We start from the raw sequence: 16,594 nt of genomic DNA, 5'->3' as shown, positions 1-16,594 counted from the left end.
TCCTCACCCTCCCAGGAGGTGCCACCGACTGCAGCCCCAGCAGAGACGGAGCCCAAGCACAGCCCAGGCTGGCACAGGGGGCACGTGGCTGCAAGGGAGCTCCTGGGTCCCTCCCTGGCCATGTGGCACGGGACAGGGGCACCAGGCTGGAAAATGTCCACAGGGGCTTTGTGCCAAGCACTGGGGCCTTCACATGAAAATTAGTGCTGCGTGGTGGGTGTGAAATATTCAGGTGGGCATGAATAATTTGTAGCAGTACATGTCTTTTCTTTCTATAAAAAATGAAACAAGCTTATAAATTATGACAAAAATACAGCCTCGTGTTTCATGGCAGTGTTAGATAAACACATCTTTACTGGTGTCAAAGTGGGCTCAGCCTGGGGGTATTCCAGTGCAGCCAAGGGCAGAAGCCTGCCCTGCAATCCTCAGCCCCAGGTGTGCCAGCCCTGCCTCAGGTGTGGAGCCAGGGAAGGGCTGGGAGCCAGGGCAGGACCGAGCTGTCCTGGGCACAGTTCTTCCAGAGGAGCTTAGGCTGAGCACATGGGAACAGTAAATAAAATATAGAGAGAGGACTTTCAGGCAGAAATTGGGCTATTTCAGTCTGTCATTCCATGGAAAAGAGATGCTGTGACTTGTACATGTGCACAGACACAAACACACTCAGGGAAAGAAGAAATGACAAGCAGAGCAGTAACAACAATAGTCAGAGAGTAATTTGTTCTTAACCTGTTCAAAATAAAAATAACTGGTGAACAAGTTCACTCCTTAGACCATCTGCATCTCATAAGCATAAGTTAAAATCCTGACACCATCTGTTCCATTGGAATTTTAATGCCTCACCAATATGCCAGCTCCCAATCCTGCAGCAAGGACAGCACCCCCTCAGCCACCAACCCTCCTGCTGGGGCTGGGCTCTGCTGGGAGGGGAGCCTGGAGCCAGCTCAGGCAAAGCAAACCAGGGGCTTCTCCTCCCCGGGCTGGGGGAAGCAGCCCCAGGCCACCAGCAGCACCCTGGGAGCCCCCACAGCCCCGATGGAAATTTGGGCAGGACATCTGAACAGTAAAGCATGAACAGAAAAAAATCCTCTGGGTGCTCATGGAATGTATTTTATTCTCCACAGCAGCACCCATTTGCCATCCTGCAGAGTCAGCAGCATGTGCAGCCCTTCCAGAGTGGGATCAGCCCTTCCAGACAGGGATCAGCCCTTCCAGAGTGGGATCAGCCCTTCCAGAGGGGGATCAGCCCTTCCAGAGTGGGATCAGCCCTTCCAGAGGGGGATCAGCCCTTCCAGAGGGGGGATCAGCCCTTCCAGAGGGGGATCAGTCCTTCCAGAGGGGGATCAGCCCTTCCAGAGTGGGATCAGCCCTTCCAGAGTGGGATCAGCCCTTCCAGAGGAGGATCAGCCCTTCCAGAGGGGGATCAGCCCTTCCAGAGTGGAATCAGCCCTTCCAGACAGGGATCAGCCCTTCCAAAGTGGGATCAGCCCTTCCAGAGTGGAATCAGCCCTTCCAGACAGGGATCAGCCCTTCCAGAGTGGGATCAGCCCTTCCAAAGTGGGATCAGCCCCTCCAGCAGAGCTCAGCCCTTGCCATGGTGCAGGTCCAGTCCCCTGGCACCCCCTGTGCCCTGTGCTGGCCACGGAGGTGGCAGTGACTGCCCGGCCCCTCTGCTCCTCTGCCTGGCACCAGCCACACTCACCTCCCTGCCACACAGATGCTGAGATCCCAGCCAGAGCCAGAGCGGCTGCTATTGTGAAATCAGTTACAAGTTTGGATTCAATGGCAAAAAATGTCCTGTGAAGTGTCTAAAAAATCCTACTTTGCTAAATTAGCCAAGTAAGATTTATCCCATCTTTTAATTAATCATCACTAGAGAGGCTGTTGAAAGTCTTTGCATATTTTTTATTGGTCCTAGTGGGAAGAAATCCATTTTAAAATGGAAATTAATATAATATCTGCATGGCCTTCTTCAGTGATTTTTTTTTTTTTTTTTTTGCTTAGCAATATTGTAGAGTTACAAACCATACATCATGTCCTGCACTGCTCAGAATCAATTTCTTCACAGAGGAAAACCAGAAATGTGCTCCCTCACCACTGCAGGATATAAAGTGAATGAAGCTGAGGGAGGGAAGAAAGGCAGAACACAACCAAGCAAGTAAATCTTACAGACGTAGCCCATATCCATTTTTTCCTGATCAATGGAACTCTGTAGGCATGTTCACAAAATTTAATTAAGTTCTGTTCCCCAAGAAATCTATGTGCAATGTTTCCCTGCAATTATTTATTTACTGTCTGCCATGTAGCTTTTAGCTTTCCTCGGGAGAATGCTGGATTTCTGCTGCATTTCCATCAGCAGAGGCTGCTTCCAAAGGGTCTGGGGGAGGGTTTGCTCTTCCCTCTCTGGCTGTGGGTTGATTGTCTTCTTGCAAAGGAAATCTGTGGATGCTTTTAGACACGCTTGAGTTTCAGAGAGTCACAGAGCCATGGATGGGCTGGGCTGGAAGGGACCTGAAAGCCCACCCAGTGCCACCCCTGCCGTGGGCAGGCACTGGAAGGGCACGGTCAGGTCTCCCTGCAGCTTCTCTGCTCCAGGCTGGAATCCTGCTGGTGTTTGTTCCACAGCCACGAGCAAAAGCAGGAAAAGCAGCGTTCAGCTGGAGCCCAGGCTGCTGTGCTGCCAGCCAGGGATGCTGTGGGCTCTGCTGCCCGCAGCCAGGCTCGCTTTGATCCCCAGGCTGTGCTTGCTGGACCCACAGACTCGAGGCCCTGTGCTCCTGCAGGGGCTCTGCAGGGCCTGGCAGAGCGTGCAGCAGGCACTGACAGGGATGGGAACCATCCCGTGACAGGAGCAGAGCAGCCTCAGGCAGCCCCGCGCCCCCCAGCTTATCTGCAGGGACCAGAGAGGCTGAGGGATGCTCAGGGAGAGGTGGGCAGATCTGTCATCCTCCCACACGAGCTGCCAACGTGCCACCTGCCTCGCTGCAGCCTGCCGGGGACACGTGGGCTGCTGCTGGAGGGGAGGGAGGCAATTATTGACACTTTCAAATGGATCAGCTCCAGTCCCTCGCGTTTCGGCACACCAAGGATTACCCCGGCTTCTTAAACCCAGAAAACTCGTATAAAGCGAGCACTGATTCTTCCTAGGTACCAGTCAAGGATTTTGGAGATTTAGAAATGGAAATAAGATAGAGCAGGGTTTGGTCCTCCCCATCAGTGACCTCCACTAGATCTGGGACCGGGGCTCTCCCCAGCCCTGGAGATGTCACTGAGTTGTGAAAATTCTTCCCACACACCAAACTTAAACAAACTTTTCAATCCCTCTGCATGAAAAGGCACCTCTTGACTTCTGCCTTCACCTACAGGACTCCAAACAGCAGATTCCTTAATCAAGTCTTTACCAGTGAAAGCATTTTTATCAGCATTCTTATTTAAATGTTCTTTGTCTACGCAAGGGAAGGCAAAGAAGGTTTCTGTCTGCAGATTCTGCTCTGAGGGAAGGGAATGATTTAATCCACACGTAATGCAAGGACATTGACTTGAGAGAGCAGAGGGTTTGTTCTCCTGAATACTCACAAATTAATGAAATCAACAATACCTGGAAACTGCTCTTCTCCCAGCTAGAAAGGAGAGGTTTTGCCTCCTGGTAATTGTGGCTGTGCCAGGGAGGGCGAAGCCACCCATGGGCTGCACGTGGGCTGGGTTAAACGGTGCCCAAGGGAACTCCTCAGGCCCTGGGGACAAAACCTCTCTCACTCGAGGCTGTGGCTCAAGAGGTGACGGCAGGACTGGGACAAAGCCATCGTGTGCAGTGCTGGCAGCAGGGGTCAGGCAGAGCACTGGGCTTGAAGCAGGGCAGGGCAGTGCCCGTCCCTGTGCTGGCACTGCTGGGGCACCTCCAGGGCTGGGGCAGCTCTGGAGAGCCCTGGAGGGGCTGGGGCATGGTCAGGGCAGGGAACGGAGCTGGGAAGGGGCTGGGGAATTCCTAAGGGAGCTGGGAAGGGGCTGGAGAATTCCTGAGGGAGCTGGGAAGGGGCTGGAGAGTTCCCGAGGGAGCTGGGAAGGGGCTGGAGAATTCCTGAGGAGCTGGGAAGGGGCTGAGCCTGGAGAAAAGGAGGCTCAGGGGGGCCCTTGTGGCTCTGCACAGCTCCTGACAGGAGGGGACAGCCGGGGGGGTCGGGCTGGGAACAGGGAACAGGGACAGGAGGAGAGGGAACGGCCTCAGGCTGGGCCAGGGCAGGCTCAGGGTGGACAGCAGCAGGAATTTCCCCATGGAAAGGGTGCTCAGGCCCTGGAACTGCCCAGGGAGGGTTGGATCCCCATCCCTGGAGCGTCCCAGGAAGGGCTGGAGGTGGCACTCGGCGCTCTGGGCTGGGGACACGGTGGGGAACAGGCACAGCTGGGACTCAGGGCTCTGGGAGGGCTTTCCCAGCCTCAGGGATCCCGGGATTCTGGGTCTCTGTGACAGCATGTCATGGCCAAACTCCTGAGGCAGGAGGAACCCAACTTCCAAGAAGTTTTCAGCAACATTTTTCCGACAGTGACCTCCCAAGGAAGCCCAGCTGCACTTAAGCAAAGCACATGAAATATATTCCCCGTGTCACGACGGGAGATTCACCACGGCAGCCTTTCCAATTAGCCAGCCCCCGTGGGAGCACACACTGCCAGGGCAGAGCTGCACAAATGCTGGGCCAGCCTGCACTGGGGGAGCTGCTGCAGCTCTGCTGGGCTCAGCACAGCTCCTGCCATTAACCCGAGCTCCTCAGAGCTGCTCTTCTGACTCCAAAAAAACATCTACAAGAAGAGGCATCAATAATATAATAAATGGCATTATTTATGCATAAAAATGATGCTACCACTGACCGCCACTGGACCATTAATTCAGAAAAAGAATTCCCTCTGCAGTTCCACAGGAGGGAAATGGTCATTTATTTTCCCCACAATTATGCTGCAACATTAAACCAAAGGAAAAAGCACCAGGCAGCCCCTTGAGGCCCAGATCCCTGCACTGACCGATGGTCAGGAGAGAAAACCAAAGAAAGCCAAAGCCAACATACTTTTAGAACAAGTAGTTACTCCTCAAATTCCTTTTTATGGACTTTGGCATGTTAGAACAAGGGGGTTTGAGATCTTCATGAGGCACCTCAGTGTTTCCTACACTCTCCTGCCACGTGACACCACACTGAGGCAATGGCACTGTGGGAGAAAATTCTGTTCCAGCTGTCTGTGAAAGCCCCATCACGGGTCCTGGTGGTGGATTTAGTGTAAGTGGTGGTCAAGAATCACATTTTTACAGGAGCATCAGAGGGCAGGTTTGCAATAAGCCATGTTCACCTCCCTGCCTCGGGAGCAGCCTCTGAGATCCTTCGTGGGACCAGGGCTGGACTTGCCCACACCAGTGAAAGCTCTGAGCTGAGGGAAATCCAGTGACATTCCCTCTGCAGGAGCACAAACACCTTCCCAAAGCTCTCTGGTGGTGTGGTCTTTCCTTACTCAAGCTTTGCTTGGAGCTTTTGGCTTTGGAAATATTTGAAGTGCAAAATTCAGTCAAAATCAGCATGTTCCACTGGGTTCTATTTCAGCCTGATTTAATTCCACTGTAAAAATACACTCTGATTCAGATTGATGGAAATTCAATCTGAAGCCCTGAAATGAGTCTCCTCCAAAATATGCAGAGAGGATTTTTCTCTACACTTGACTTTGAGGGCCTGGCCGAAGCCTGGAGCCAGGAGGGCAGAGCTGGGTCTGTTCCCAGCTGCAGCCCCTGCTCAGATCCAGAGTGGGAGCACCCCTCAGGCTGCTGCTCCCTCCAGACTCTTCTAGGAGCCCTCCCCAAAGCTCAGGATCATTCTCCTCCTTGGAATTTAGTGTCTGGGGGTGTTGTACTCGCTTTCCGAAGGCACAGCAGGATTTCCAGGGTGGATTGCAAAGCAGGATGGCCGCAGTTCTCCTCACTTTGTTTCTGGTAGAGGAATTTTTTAGCTGCCCTCACAGCTAATCAATGAGCTCCTGGAAATCGTTAATCACGTCGTTAGGAGAGTCAGAGGCAGTGCAGGGGAATTTGTAACTCAAGAGATGTATGAACAGCTCCTGGACGGGAAGGACATTAGTGAGTGAGAGAGAGGGGTCACCAGGGTCAGCCTCCAATTGACCAATTTACATTTATGGGCATTTCAACTCAGCTTGGACCAGCTACTGAAATGCAAAGCAATTCAAACAGCTCTGGACTTCTCCTCTCCTTCAAACACCATTAGACAGCTGACTTAGCCAGCCACTTTGGGAAAACTGGGGGAGACAGCCCAGGCAGGGCTCTGCTGGGCATTCACTATTTCATTTACTCAGCCCCTGCTAGCAGGGATAAAGCCAAGGGACAATCACTCCAAGGGACATCTGTTCCAGAAGGCACACAGCCGTGGAGCCATGGAATGGTTTGGGTTGGAAGCCCTGTCACTCCACGCCCTGCTAAAAGGAGGAGGAAGCCCAGAGAGGCTGGGAAGGCTCCGTCAGGTCCCTGAGCCCGGGACCACGCCAGGCTCCTGCACTGAGCCAGGACGGGACTCGTCACCTCAGCACGGGGCTCCTGTAGCACACCCGAGTCCTCAGAGATGAGCCCAGAGGGATTCCAGGTGCTCAGCACCTCCCAGATCATCCCCACACCACCCTCCCCACTGAGCAGATCTGCAGCTTCAGCTCCTCTGCTCCTCAAGCACTGGGAGCAGCATTAGGAGGCCCAATAATGGCAGCAATGTTTGAGTGTATTCCAGAATTTCCTTGAGTACATCTGAAAGCAGCAGGGGAATCGCTGCCACAGGATTCTTGGTTCTGGCCAGCTCAGGCAGCATTGCACCTCGGTGACAACTGAAGTGATTCCACCAAGCCTAAAGCACTTTAGTCTATTTTCTTCCTTCATAAAAAATACAATTTTGAGCAAGGAAGCTCAAAGAAAAAAGGGTTCTTCTTTCTGTGTGCAAAGATGTAATTTAGATTTTGCCTCGTGTCTCTGTATTTATTGTACGTTAGCCTTGAACTTGAAAAGCCGAAAAAAAAAAAAAGGGAGAAACTGAGAAAATATTGTGGTTACAAAATTACACAAATCCAGGATGGCTGGACAGAAAAAACTCAACCTGCTGCAAGGAACTGTTTGTCTGTGTGCACAATATGTTGCTGGTATTTACTGAGCGGCGAATGTCGGGTTGTGTTTTCTCATTTACGCTCCTTCACTCTCTCTGATTCTGCTTTCCTGAGACCCGCAGCTACATTTCAGCAAGCTCTGGAGAAGGCCAGGCCTGGCCAGGCTGAAGGAGCTGCCCAGGGGGGCTGCCAGGAGCCGTTCTCCCCCTGGCCGGGCCCGCGGGGCCAGGACTGCCATGCGGGCCAGCAGAGCAGGCATTGCCCGTGCCCACAGCCCGCCGGGCACGCCGCTGCTCCCGGCTCAGCACACCCTGCTCTGTCCCAGCTGGGGCCTCGTGTGCTGCTCCGGGCACACGGCCAGCTCCAGGCTGCGCTTTCAAACACACTGATTCTTGTTTTTTGCCCCCCTCCAAATGCCAGCTCTCCTTGGTGAATCCGTGAGCCATTACGCTCTTTCTCTGGATCACGGAGCAGCAGCAGCAGCACTGCAGGTGCCAGGGGAGGCCGTGCCTCCCGTCCCCCCGCTGGCCCTGTGGCAGCTCTGGGGACAGCGGGATGTGCCCACGGCCGTGCCCACGGCCAGGCCCTGGCCCCAGCGGCCCCACGGGCGTGTTCCCAGTGCCCCTGGCACGCTGCCCTCCTGGCACCTTGGGAGGAGAGGGAAAGCACAGACTGCGGGCCACAGCCCGCTCAGCACGTCTGCAGGCAGTGCTGATTGATCTGCTCACCCACAGAGCCCCTTCCTTCCCCCAGAGCCACGGGACACAGGGACACAGGGACACAGGGACACAGGGACAGAGGGGACAGAGACACAGGGACACAGGGACACAGGGACACAGAGACACAGGGACAGAGGGACACAGGGACAGAGGGACACAGGGACACAGGGACACAGGGACACAGGGACACAGAGACACAGGGACACAGGGACAGAGGGACACAGGGGCACAGGGACACAGAGACACAGGGACACAGGGACACAGGGACACAGGGACACAGGGACACAGAGACACAGGGACAGAGGGACACAGGGACACAGGGACAGAGGGACAGAGGGACAGAGGGACACAGGAACACAGGGACAGAGAGACAGAGGGGACAGAGGGGACACAGGGACACAGGGACAGAGGGACACAGGGACACAGGGACACAGGGACACAGGAACAGAGGGGACACAGGGACACAGGGACACAGGGACACAGGGACACAGGAACAGAGGGGACACAGGGACACAGGGACACAGGGACACAGGGACACAGGGACAGAGAGACAGAGGGGACAGAGGGACAGAGGGACAGAGGGACACAGGGACACAGGGACAGAGGGACACAGGGACAGAGGGACAGAGGGACACAGGGACACAGGGACAGAGGGACAGAGGGACACAGGGACAGAGGGACAGAGGGACACAGGGACACAGGGACAGAGGGACAGAGGGACACAGGGACAGAGGGACACAGGGACAAGGCTGGAGCCTGCCTGGCTGCTGTGCAGCTGCTGGGACAGGGGGTCGCTCCCATGCCCACGAGGTGCTTGGAGCAGGGGACAGATGTGGACAGAAACACGGCAGTCCCTGAGGGTCACACCCAAGGGTCAGTGAGGGCTGGGCAGGGACAGGCCAGGAGCCAAAGCCATCCTTGCTGCCTCCTCAACACCACTTTCTGTGGATTGTTAGAACCAACTCTGAGCCCTAAATCCAACCGACTCTTTCACCATCTGCTTTGCTCGCTCACCAAGCAGCAGATTCGTGGCCTAATCTGACAATCAGATTTGACACAACTGGTTTCCAATAAGTAACAGCATTTCTCATCTACGGCATAACTCGAACCAACAACTCTGCAGGTTTTTCAGTCTGCCCTGACAAACTGGGAGAGCAAAAAAGCTTGGAGCAAGGTCCTTCAGCCATGAAGAGACTGACAGACCTGGCTGGCTGCAGCCCCACCACCTGCAGATGATCATCCTGGTGAGAGAGTTTGCTTTGGCAAGAGGAACCAGAGGCACCAGTGATGACAATAATTACCTGGAAACAGAAACATCTCCTGTCAGCGGGGAAGAAGCTTGCATTATTCATTGGATCAGACTTCATTTTGCTCACTTTGGGGTCATTTTGATCTTCCCTGATTTGAAATCAGACAGAAGCAGCTCCTGGATCATGTGACAGTATTGGTTTAAGGAGAACTGGGTGATGTTCCTCTCCCACATCTTGCCCGTTTGACAGCACAGCTGTGGGTGTCACTCTGCAAAGGCTGCTCCGTTTTGTGAGGCAAATTTCTGCCACACAATGAATTTATGAGTCAGTGGTAGGCACATCAGTATGGGATCCTTCAGCTCAGTCACACATGCACAGTGACAGGCCCCAGCTGGCTGCAGCAGTCCCAAGTGGATCCCCTTGTAAAACAGACACCAGGATTATCCCAGGGAACGGTGTCCAATGGACAGGCATCGGGGAATATCGCCTGACATTTCTTCTTCCTCCTCCTGCACGTCCCCACCCAAGAGGATTCATCTGTTTATCCCAGGATGCTCTGAAGCCTAGCTCAGAAACACCTCTGCACATCAGCCTCCTGCCAGCAGCTGCAAGGCACAGCTGGCCAGCTCCTGCACAGAGCAAGGTGAGGCCCCAGCATCCCCAGGGAGCGAGGGAGCCAGCACAGGCCTGCGGGAGCATCACTCATCCACTTTTGGCTTTCAGAGCCACGGCACCAGCAACGTCTCACATTTCCTCTGCACATCTGCGGGCGCCTGGGCTGCTCCCTGGGTGCAGCTGTGAAGGGGCCAAATCACACCAACCCTCCTGACTGTCAGCCCTTCTCAGAGAGAGAAGGGACAGGGCTCCAGGGTGCTGGGGCAACAGCCACGTGAGATGGGGCTGACAGGCAGTTTTATGCCGTGCTGTGCCATGCCATGCCATGCCATGTTGTAGATGTCGGCGAACCCAATGGGAAGAATGATGATGTCTAACTCCATTTCAGAAGGCTGAATGATTGCTTTATTATCATTATGTTATAATACATTAATATGCTATATAAAAGAGGATACTAAATACTACACGCTACTTTCTCTAACTATCATATCTAACTAACTCACAACTCGTGACCCTGTTCTCCAGAGCCCAGACACAGGTGGATCTGCTGGCTGTCACGACCAAACAATCCACCATGATCCAACCAAGCACTCACTCAGGGTAAGCAATTCTCCAAACACATTCCACAAGAGAAAAACAAGGAGCAGAAATAGAAATTGTTTTCTCTTTCATTTTTCTCTGTGCACCTCAATAAAAAATCCTGAGAGAGAGGGAAATGTGCTTGCCACAATGCCATGCCATGCCATGCCATGCCATGCCATGCCGTGCCATCCCTGGCCGTGCCCCTGAGGTCCCAGCTGCCCTGCAGGTGCAGGCACACACATCCCGCTGTGCCACGGCGCTGCTGGCAGAAGCTCAGGCCCTGTCCCTTCCCACCCTGCTGTTCTGCCCTCCTGGCAGTCCCAGCAGCCACGTGCAGGGTGTCACTCCCCGTGCTGGCCAGGATGGGGCCAGGCTATGGAGGGCTGAGCCAGCCCAGCTGCTGTCACAGCCCCTGTCCCCAACACCACCGTCACCAGGTGCTCGAGTGCACACTTTCAGTTCATCACATTAGAAAGGCTGCAAACAAGTGAAATGAAGACCCAAGCAGAGGCTGTTAACTCTCTTAAGAAATGAGAGTGTTTGGAGGTGAGGTTTTACTTTAAGATTGTTAAAGCAATAGTGGGGGAGAAACCACAAAATGGTTCTGGTCAGAAATCCAGCCATAGCCAGTAGAAAATTTAAGGAAATGCCTTTGCTATAGGAGAAACCGGAGGGAAAGGAAATGCATGAGCAGCCCCTCAGCTCTCATCCCCTCCCCTCCTACGAGCAGGAGCCTGGCAGTGCCCCGTGCCCACCCCCGTGCCACCCCCGCAGGAGCTGTGTGCCACAGAACTGCCCAGGGGTGGCCCCGCTGGCCCATCCCAGCCTGCCTCAAGCCCTGCCGTGCCTCGGCCCATTTGGGGCTGGCTGGAGCCTGGCTGTGCCCCTGATGTCCCCACGCCTGGCCAGGCTCTCCTCAGCCTCAGCTCGGGGCTGGCAGTGCCAGGCTCGCCCTGCAGGGCTCATTTCGGGGAAGCCTCCCCCACGGGGAGCTCTCTCTCTCTCACACACCCCTAAGAGCACCGAGATGGGCCCGCGGGGACGAAGGGCCATGCAATATTGATGGTGCAGTGCTTCGCCAGCACACGCTGTAGCTGGGTGTAGGGGGGTGTGAGAGCTGCTCAGCTCACACCCCCACCGGTCCATCTCAGCCCCTTTCAGATGGATTTGCACATGAAAAATGCTCTTTATCTCCGTGCCAGCCACAGGCATTTACCCTCCCAATGGTATTTGGAGCATACAATGTATTTGGTGTATTGAAACACCATTCCTCCCTGTATTCTTCCTTCTTTGGAACTAATCATCCATTTCCAGCTGGGAAGATTCCCTCCAACAGGCCTTTCACTGCAGCTCCTGAGCAGCCCTGCAAAGACCACCTCTGCCTCTGCCTCCCCAGCAGTGTTGGACACCTCCCAGGCTCAGGGCCATTAACCTGCTCACAGCAGCTTGATGGATTACTGCTTGCACAGACACAGCTGGCAGCATCTAAAGAAATACTTATGGCTCAGCAGCTGCAGAGGAGATGCCATGTTCCACTGCAAAGCCAGATGCCAGTTTTATTGGTCCTCAAAGTTTCAGATGAAATGGCTTTGGGACAATGGGAATGGAATTATTTCAGGAGGTTTGGAGAGGGAGTTCCTTTGCTGCAGGTGAGTTGTGGAGCCTGCTGTCAGGTGCATCAGCTGCAGCCAGCCCTGAGTGTGGGGCCAGGGAAGATCCGCAGCCGGAGCTCCATGGCAGCAGCACCAGCACCGGGCAGAACCGAACCACTCGGGTTGGGACAAGAAAGGGTCATTTGGCACCACAGCCACGGCTTTGGCTTTTACCTGGGGAAGGACCCTCTGAAAAACCCACCTCTGAAACTGTATCGGTGTCAAAACCCCACAAAACCAATAACAGCCAAATCCAAAGCCTGCTGAAATGGATAGGAATCTTTCCAGGAACTTCAATTGGATTTAACTGACGAGAGAAGATTTTGTGACACCTGCTATGGACTTTCATTCTCCAAAATTTACACAGTACCTCTCCTCTTGGTCCCTACCCTGGCTGTAGTGATGTGGGAGCAGTGAGCAATCCTTTAAGGTAAAAGTTTGAGAAATATGAAAATCAGGAGTCTGTTTTGCTAATTCAGGGAAAGCCTATGTTCATCCTCTCTTCAATTAGCAGACATCATTGTGCCTATAAAGAACTTATATTTTTTCCTTATTTTAAATATAAATGCCAGCACAATTTTTCTAATCCATTCCTTTACCTACATCAAGTCTCCTCCTAAAACTTGTACAAGACACTGTAATTTCAAGCAGAAGCTTCTTAATAACACAAATCATCTATCCCTGTTGGAATATAAGCGGATCCATGACCTTAGAACTATTTTGCTAAGAAATCCAGCTAGAAAACTAATTTTAAGTAAATCTACAGATGTCAAAAACCCAGATGGCTTTTCAGGATGCTAACTTAAGCTTCATTGCATAAGCAGATTAGGGCTGCTTGTTGAGCCCCACACAAGAGTAGATGGCACCGAATCCACGGAATTACACCCAAACTGTTCCCTTCCTGATGCATCCTCCATCAAAAACTTCTGTCAGCTCCGCATGCCAGGAGCCTGCTCACTGTGAGCACCACACCCAGGGTGGCAGCTCTGCATTCTCCCTCTGTCCCTCTGTCCCTCTGTCCCTCTGTCCCTCTGTCCCTCTGCCCCAAGGCCACCAGCCAAAGCAGCAGCTGGCTACACTGATGGACAGGGCAATTGTTCCACCCTTCATCCTCCTCAAATGAAAATGGAGGCAAACAGCCTCACGAACCTCTCAAATGTTTCGGCACAGCAGACGTGCAATGATTCTCTGGTACAGACTCGTGGATCCAGATTACCCCGGTGTTACCATTGGTAACCAGCCTGTCCCTGGGTACCAGCGCTGAAGTTAATGAACCCTTGAGCACTCCAGCTGCGAGCAGCGAGCAGCGTGGGTCCTGCGGGAAGCAGGGCACACTCCTCCTGGAGAGGACACTCGCTTTTCCACGGGCGTGTTGCGTAACAAGGCCCAGCCCCTGCCCCTCTCTGCTCCGAGCCCTCATTCCAGAGCCCAGCAGCTGCCTCTGAGAGGAGGGCCCCGCTGAAATGCGGCCAGAGGGATGGAATTGTGCTTTCCCCTCCCTGCGTGGAAGCGTGTCAGGGCTGCTGACAGATGGCTCGGCTGCCTGTGCCTGATGATTACCAAGCCTCTATTACCTTTGCAAAGTGAATCCCAGTCGAAGGTTTTTTTGTAATGAATTTCGCAGTGTTTGCACCCTCGGTTTGTGTCCCACGCGTCCCGGGAAGCGTGCTAGGCACTCGGGCGCTGATTTACAGCGCCGGAGGCACCGCGTCCTCCGGGCACGGGCACGGCGCTTTCGGCAGTCTGTGCTGCCACCTAGCCAGGCCCGGCCCGGCGAGCGCAGCCCCGCTTCACCTCCGCAGCTCGCACGGAAAGGTGTCCCCGCGGCTCTGAGCACAGCCCGAGCCGGGGCGGGCGCGGGAGCCGGCGCTGCCCGCGCTGCGGGAGCGCTCGGTCGGCGGCAGGGAGCAGCCGGAGCTCGGCGCTCCCCCCTCCCCGCGCGGCTGGTACTTACGGTAGAAGACATATTCGGTGTAGCTGGACCAGACCTTGTCGTCTGTGTACTGGTTGACGAAGGAAGCCGTCACTGAGGAGTTACAGGCCACCATGTGGAATCCACACTCGGACAACATGTCAAAAGCCCTCTCCAGGTGCTTGAACTTGAGATAAAACCTGGAGGTGTACCTTTCTGGAGCCCTGTCCGGGTCTCTGCTTTCATTCAAACTTTCTCCAAAAACCTCTTTGACCAAAGAAATCCTTCCACAAACCAAAATCCTTGGGACCCTCCTGAATTTGGCATCTGCTTGGCTCTCCCTGCCAATGGTGCAGGAGCCACGGTAGCCGATGGTGATGAATCCCCACTTGCGGTCCGGCGGTAGGAGCGACGAGGGGGGGCATATTCTCGTGTCACTGCCCTGGGACACCTCTTCGTAGTCGCTGTGGCAATAATCGTCGGGGCTTTGCTTGTTGTCGTCGGGAGTCAGGAGCTTGACCAAGTCCGGGAGCTGGAAGTACTCAGCCTCCCTCTTGAGCCTTCCCTTCTCTGGGAAGTGGTCGGGCAGAACCACTTGCTTGTCCCTGAGATAGTCCAGAATATAGCGGAAAAGGAAACCATCTCTGTCGATGAAGAATCTTCCCTTGGAGTCCTTGGCCAGATCGTTGGCTGTGTCTCTCTTTGGGGTGAACATTTTCCAGAGCAGGGAGTGAGGGGTGCCAACCAAGGTGGAGTGGCGAGTGAAGTAAACCTGGCCGCCCACGTTGAGCTCCACCACCTCGGGGAAGGAGTGCAGCCCCGTCCCCTGCTCCCGAGAAGGAAGGTAAGTCCTGCAGTTGCCACTCAGAGCCATTGTAGCTTAAACTGGAAATCAGCAGCACGGAGAAGCAGGACTATCAATCACATCAGAGGGTAGAATAAAGCTCCCAACATTAAGAAGAAACAAGGCGGAAATGAGAAGCGAGAAAATAAAAGTAGCCAAAAGGATTGTTTAAAAGAAAATTGTCCATGTGGCAGAAGTGGTTTATACACTGAGCCACGGAGGCTGGAGGCTGGAGAGCAATCACCTCATGACATGCAATCACATCATCAGATCTTCCAGAAAAGCCATCAAAATCAAGGTCAAGCCAAGTCTATGGTCATTCACAGGTCTGTGAAAAGGGAAAACAAAACAAGGCACAAATTACTCTTCCAAGCATCACAGCTGCAGCAACAGAGAAAAGCAGAGCAGTTTGTAGAGCCAAGCTAAATCTGTTAAATAGGTCTCTTTTTTTTTTGGCAAGTTCTACACTTCTATTTCACAAGTATTCATCAATGGAAGGGCTACATATGACTTCACTGTTTAAAAGAAATGGCATACTTCAACTTTAAAGAAACATCTAAATTAGACATGCACATGAGGGAACAAGAACGGGGACTCTTACCTTGGTAACAATTAATGCATAGCTCTTGCAAAGAAAACCAAAATGTCAAGACACTCAGAACACACATACAGGCACACAGGGTCCGGGTAGTGTGAATCCAATCCAGCAAGGGACAGCAAAGGCAACAGAAGTGCTCTTAGCAGCATCCACGGAGGTCTCGAGTGTTAAACCGAGTCACAGGGAAGTTAACCGTGGCGGGTGATGAGGAAACCAGTACATGCAGCACGGCGGAAGAAAATAATTAAAACAAACAAATAAATAAATAAAATAATCCCCGAGTGGATGCCCTGGGCTGGGGGAGCGGGAGGGCAGCGGGGGCGCGTCTGCCGGCCCCGATGACTTGCAGAAAGCCCTCAGCCTGCGCTAGGCACTGCCGGGCTCCGGCGGCTCCCGCGGCGGCAGCGCGGCCGGCGGCTCCCCCATGGCCCGCCGGGACCGGCGGCACCGCCGGGGCCGCCCCGCGCCGCGCTCCGCTCCGCCCCGCTGCGCGCTCCGGGCTCCGCTCAGCGGCGCGGGGCCGGCAGCGCGGAGGGCGATGCCGATTGCATCATCTTAAAGGAGTCGGGCCGGGATGGGCGCCCGCGTCCCGCGCCGGCACCGGGCAGCGCCGGGCAGAGCCGGGCACGGCAGGACGCGGACAGCGCCCGGCAGCGCGGCAGCACCGCGGACAGCAGCAGCACCGCGGGCAGCGCCGGTCACCGCTGCGCCGGGGCCGGGCGGCGCTGCCGCCCGCTGCTCACCGCCCGGGCTGCGGCGCAGTCCCTCCCGCTCCGTCCCCTCGGCCGGCGGCGCCCGTCCCCTGCCCGCCCGCAACGTGCCTGTCCCGGCTCCGCGGGGTCCCCGCCGGCGATGCGGGCGGGCAGCGCGGGGACGGCCGGGGCGCGCGGCCGCGGCTGCCGGGCAGCACCGGGATCCGCTCCCGCTGCCGCCGCTCCTCATCTCCCGGAGCCGGCAGGGAGGGGACCCGCCGCGGGGCGCGGGAGGGAGGAGGAGGGACCGGGGGCGGCTCCGGCGGTGCGGAGGACCCGCTTTACTTGTGGGTCTCTAACGGGGAGAGCCGCGGGCGCGCCGGCACCGCCACCTCGTGTCCGTCCCCGCTGCTGGGCCCGGGCGCTGCGGGCGCGGAGAGAGGAGCCGGCATCCCGGCGGCAGCCGAAACCCAGCGGAGGAGCTGCGGGAGCGGCTCCCCGGAGCACCCCACACTGCCGGGCACCGCGGGAACGGGGCAGCGCAGCCCCGTGCCAGCTCACACCGCTTCTGGGCAAAAATACTCTTCTCGGAATGATAACAT

At 55.1% G+C, this 16,594-nt stretch overlaps 1 protein-coding gene across 1 annotated transcript in view; it reads right to left on the bottom strand.

Moving 5' to 3' along the window:
• KCTD16 (potassium channel tetramerization domain containing 16) overlaps nt 1-15,052 on the bottom strand; it is a 63,228-nt gene extending 48,176 nt beyond the window's left edge. The window contains exon 1 of the mRNA XM_053991032.1: nt 13,901-15,052. Coding sequence (XP_053847007.1) covers nt 13,901-14,732 — 832 coding nt within the window. The 5' untranslated portion in view covers nt 14,733-15,052. The remainder of the gene's footprint in view (nt 1-13,900) is intronic.
• Nucleotides 15,053-16,594: the final 1,542 nt, after the last annotated feature.

Source organism: Vidua macroura, chromosome 15, assembly GCF_024509145.1.
Source record: "Vidua macroura isolate BioBank_ID:100142 chromosome 15, ASM2450914v1, whole genome shotgun sequence".
In the NCBI taxonomy this organism is placed as follows: Eukaryota; Metazoa; Chordata; class Aves; order Passeriformes; family Viduidae; genus Vidua; species Vidua macroura.
This window is presented reverse-complemented; position numbering and strand designations above follow the sequence as displayed.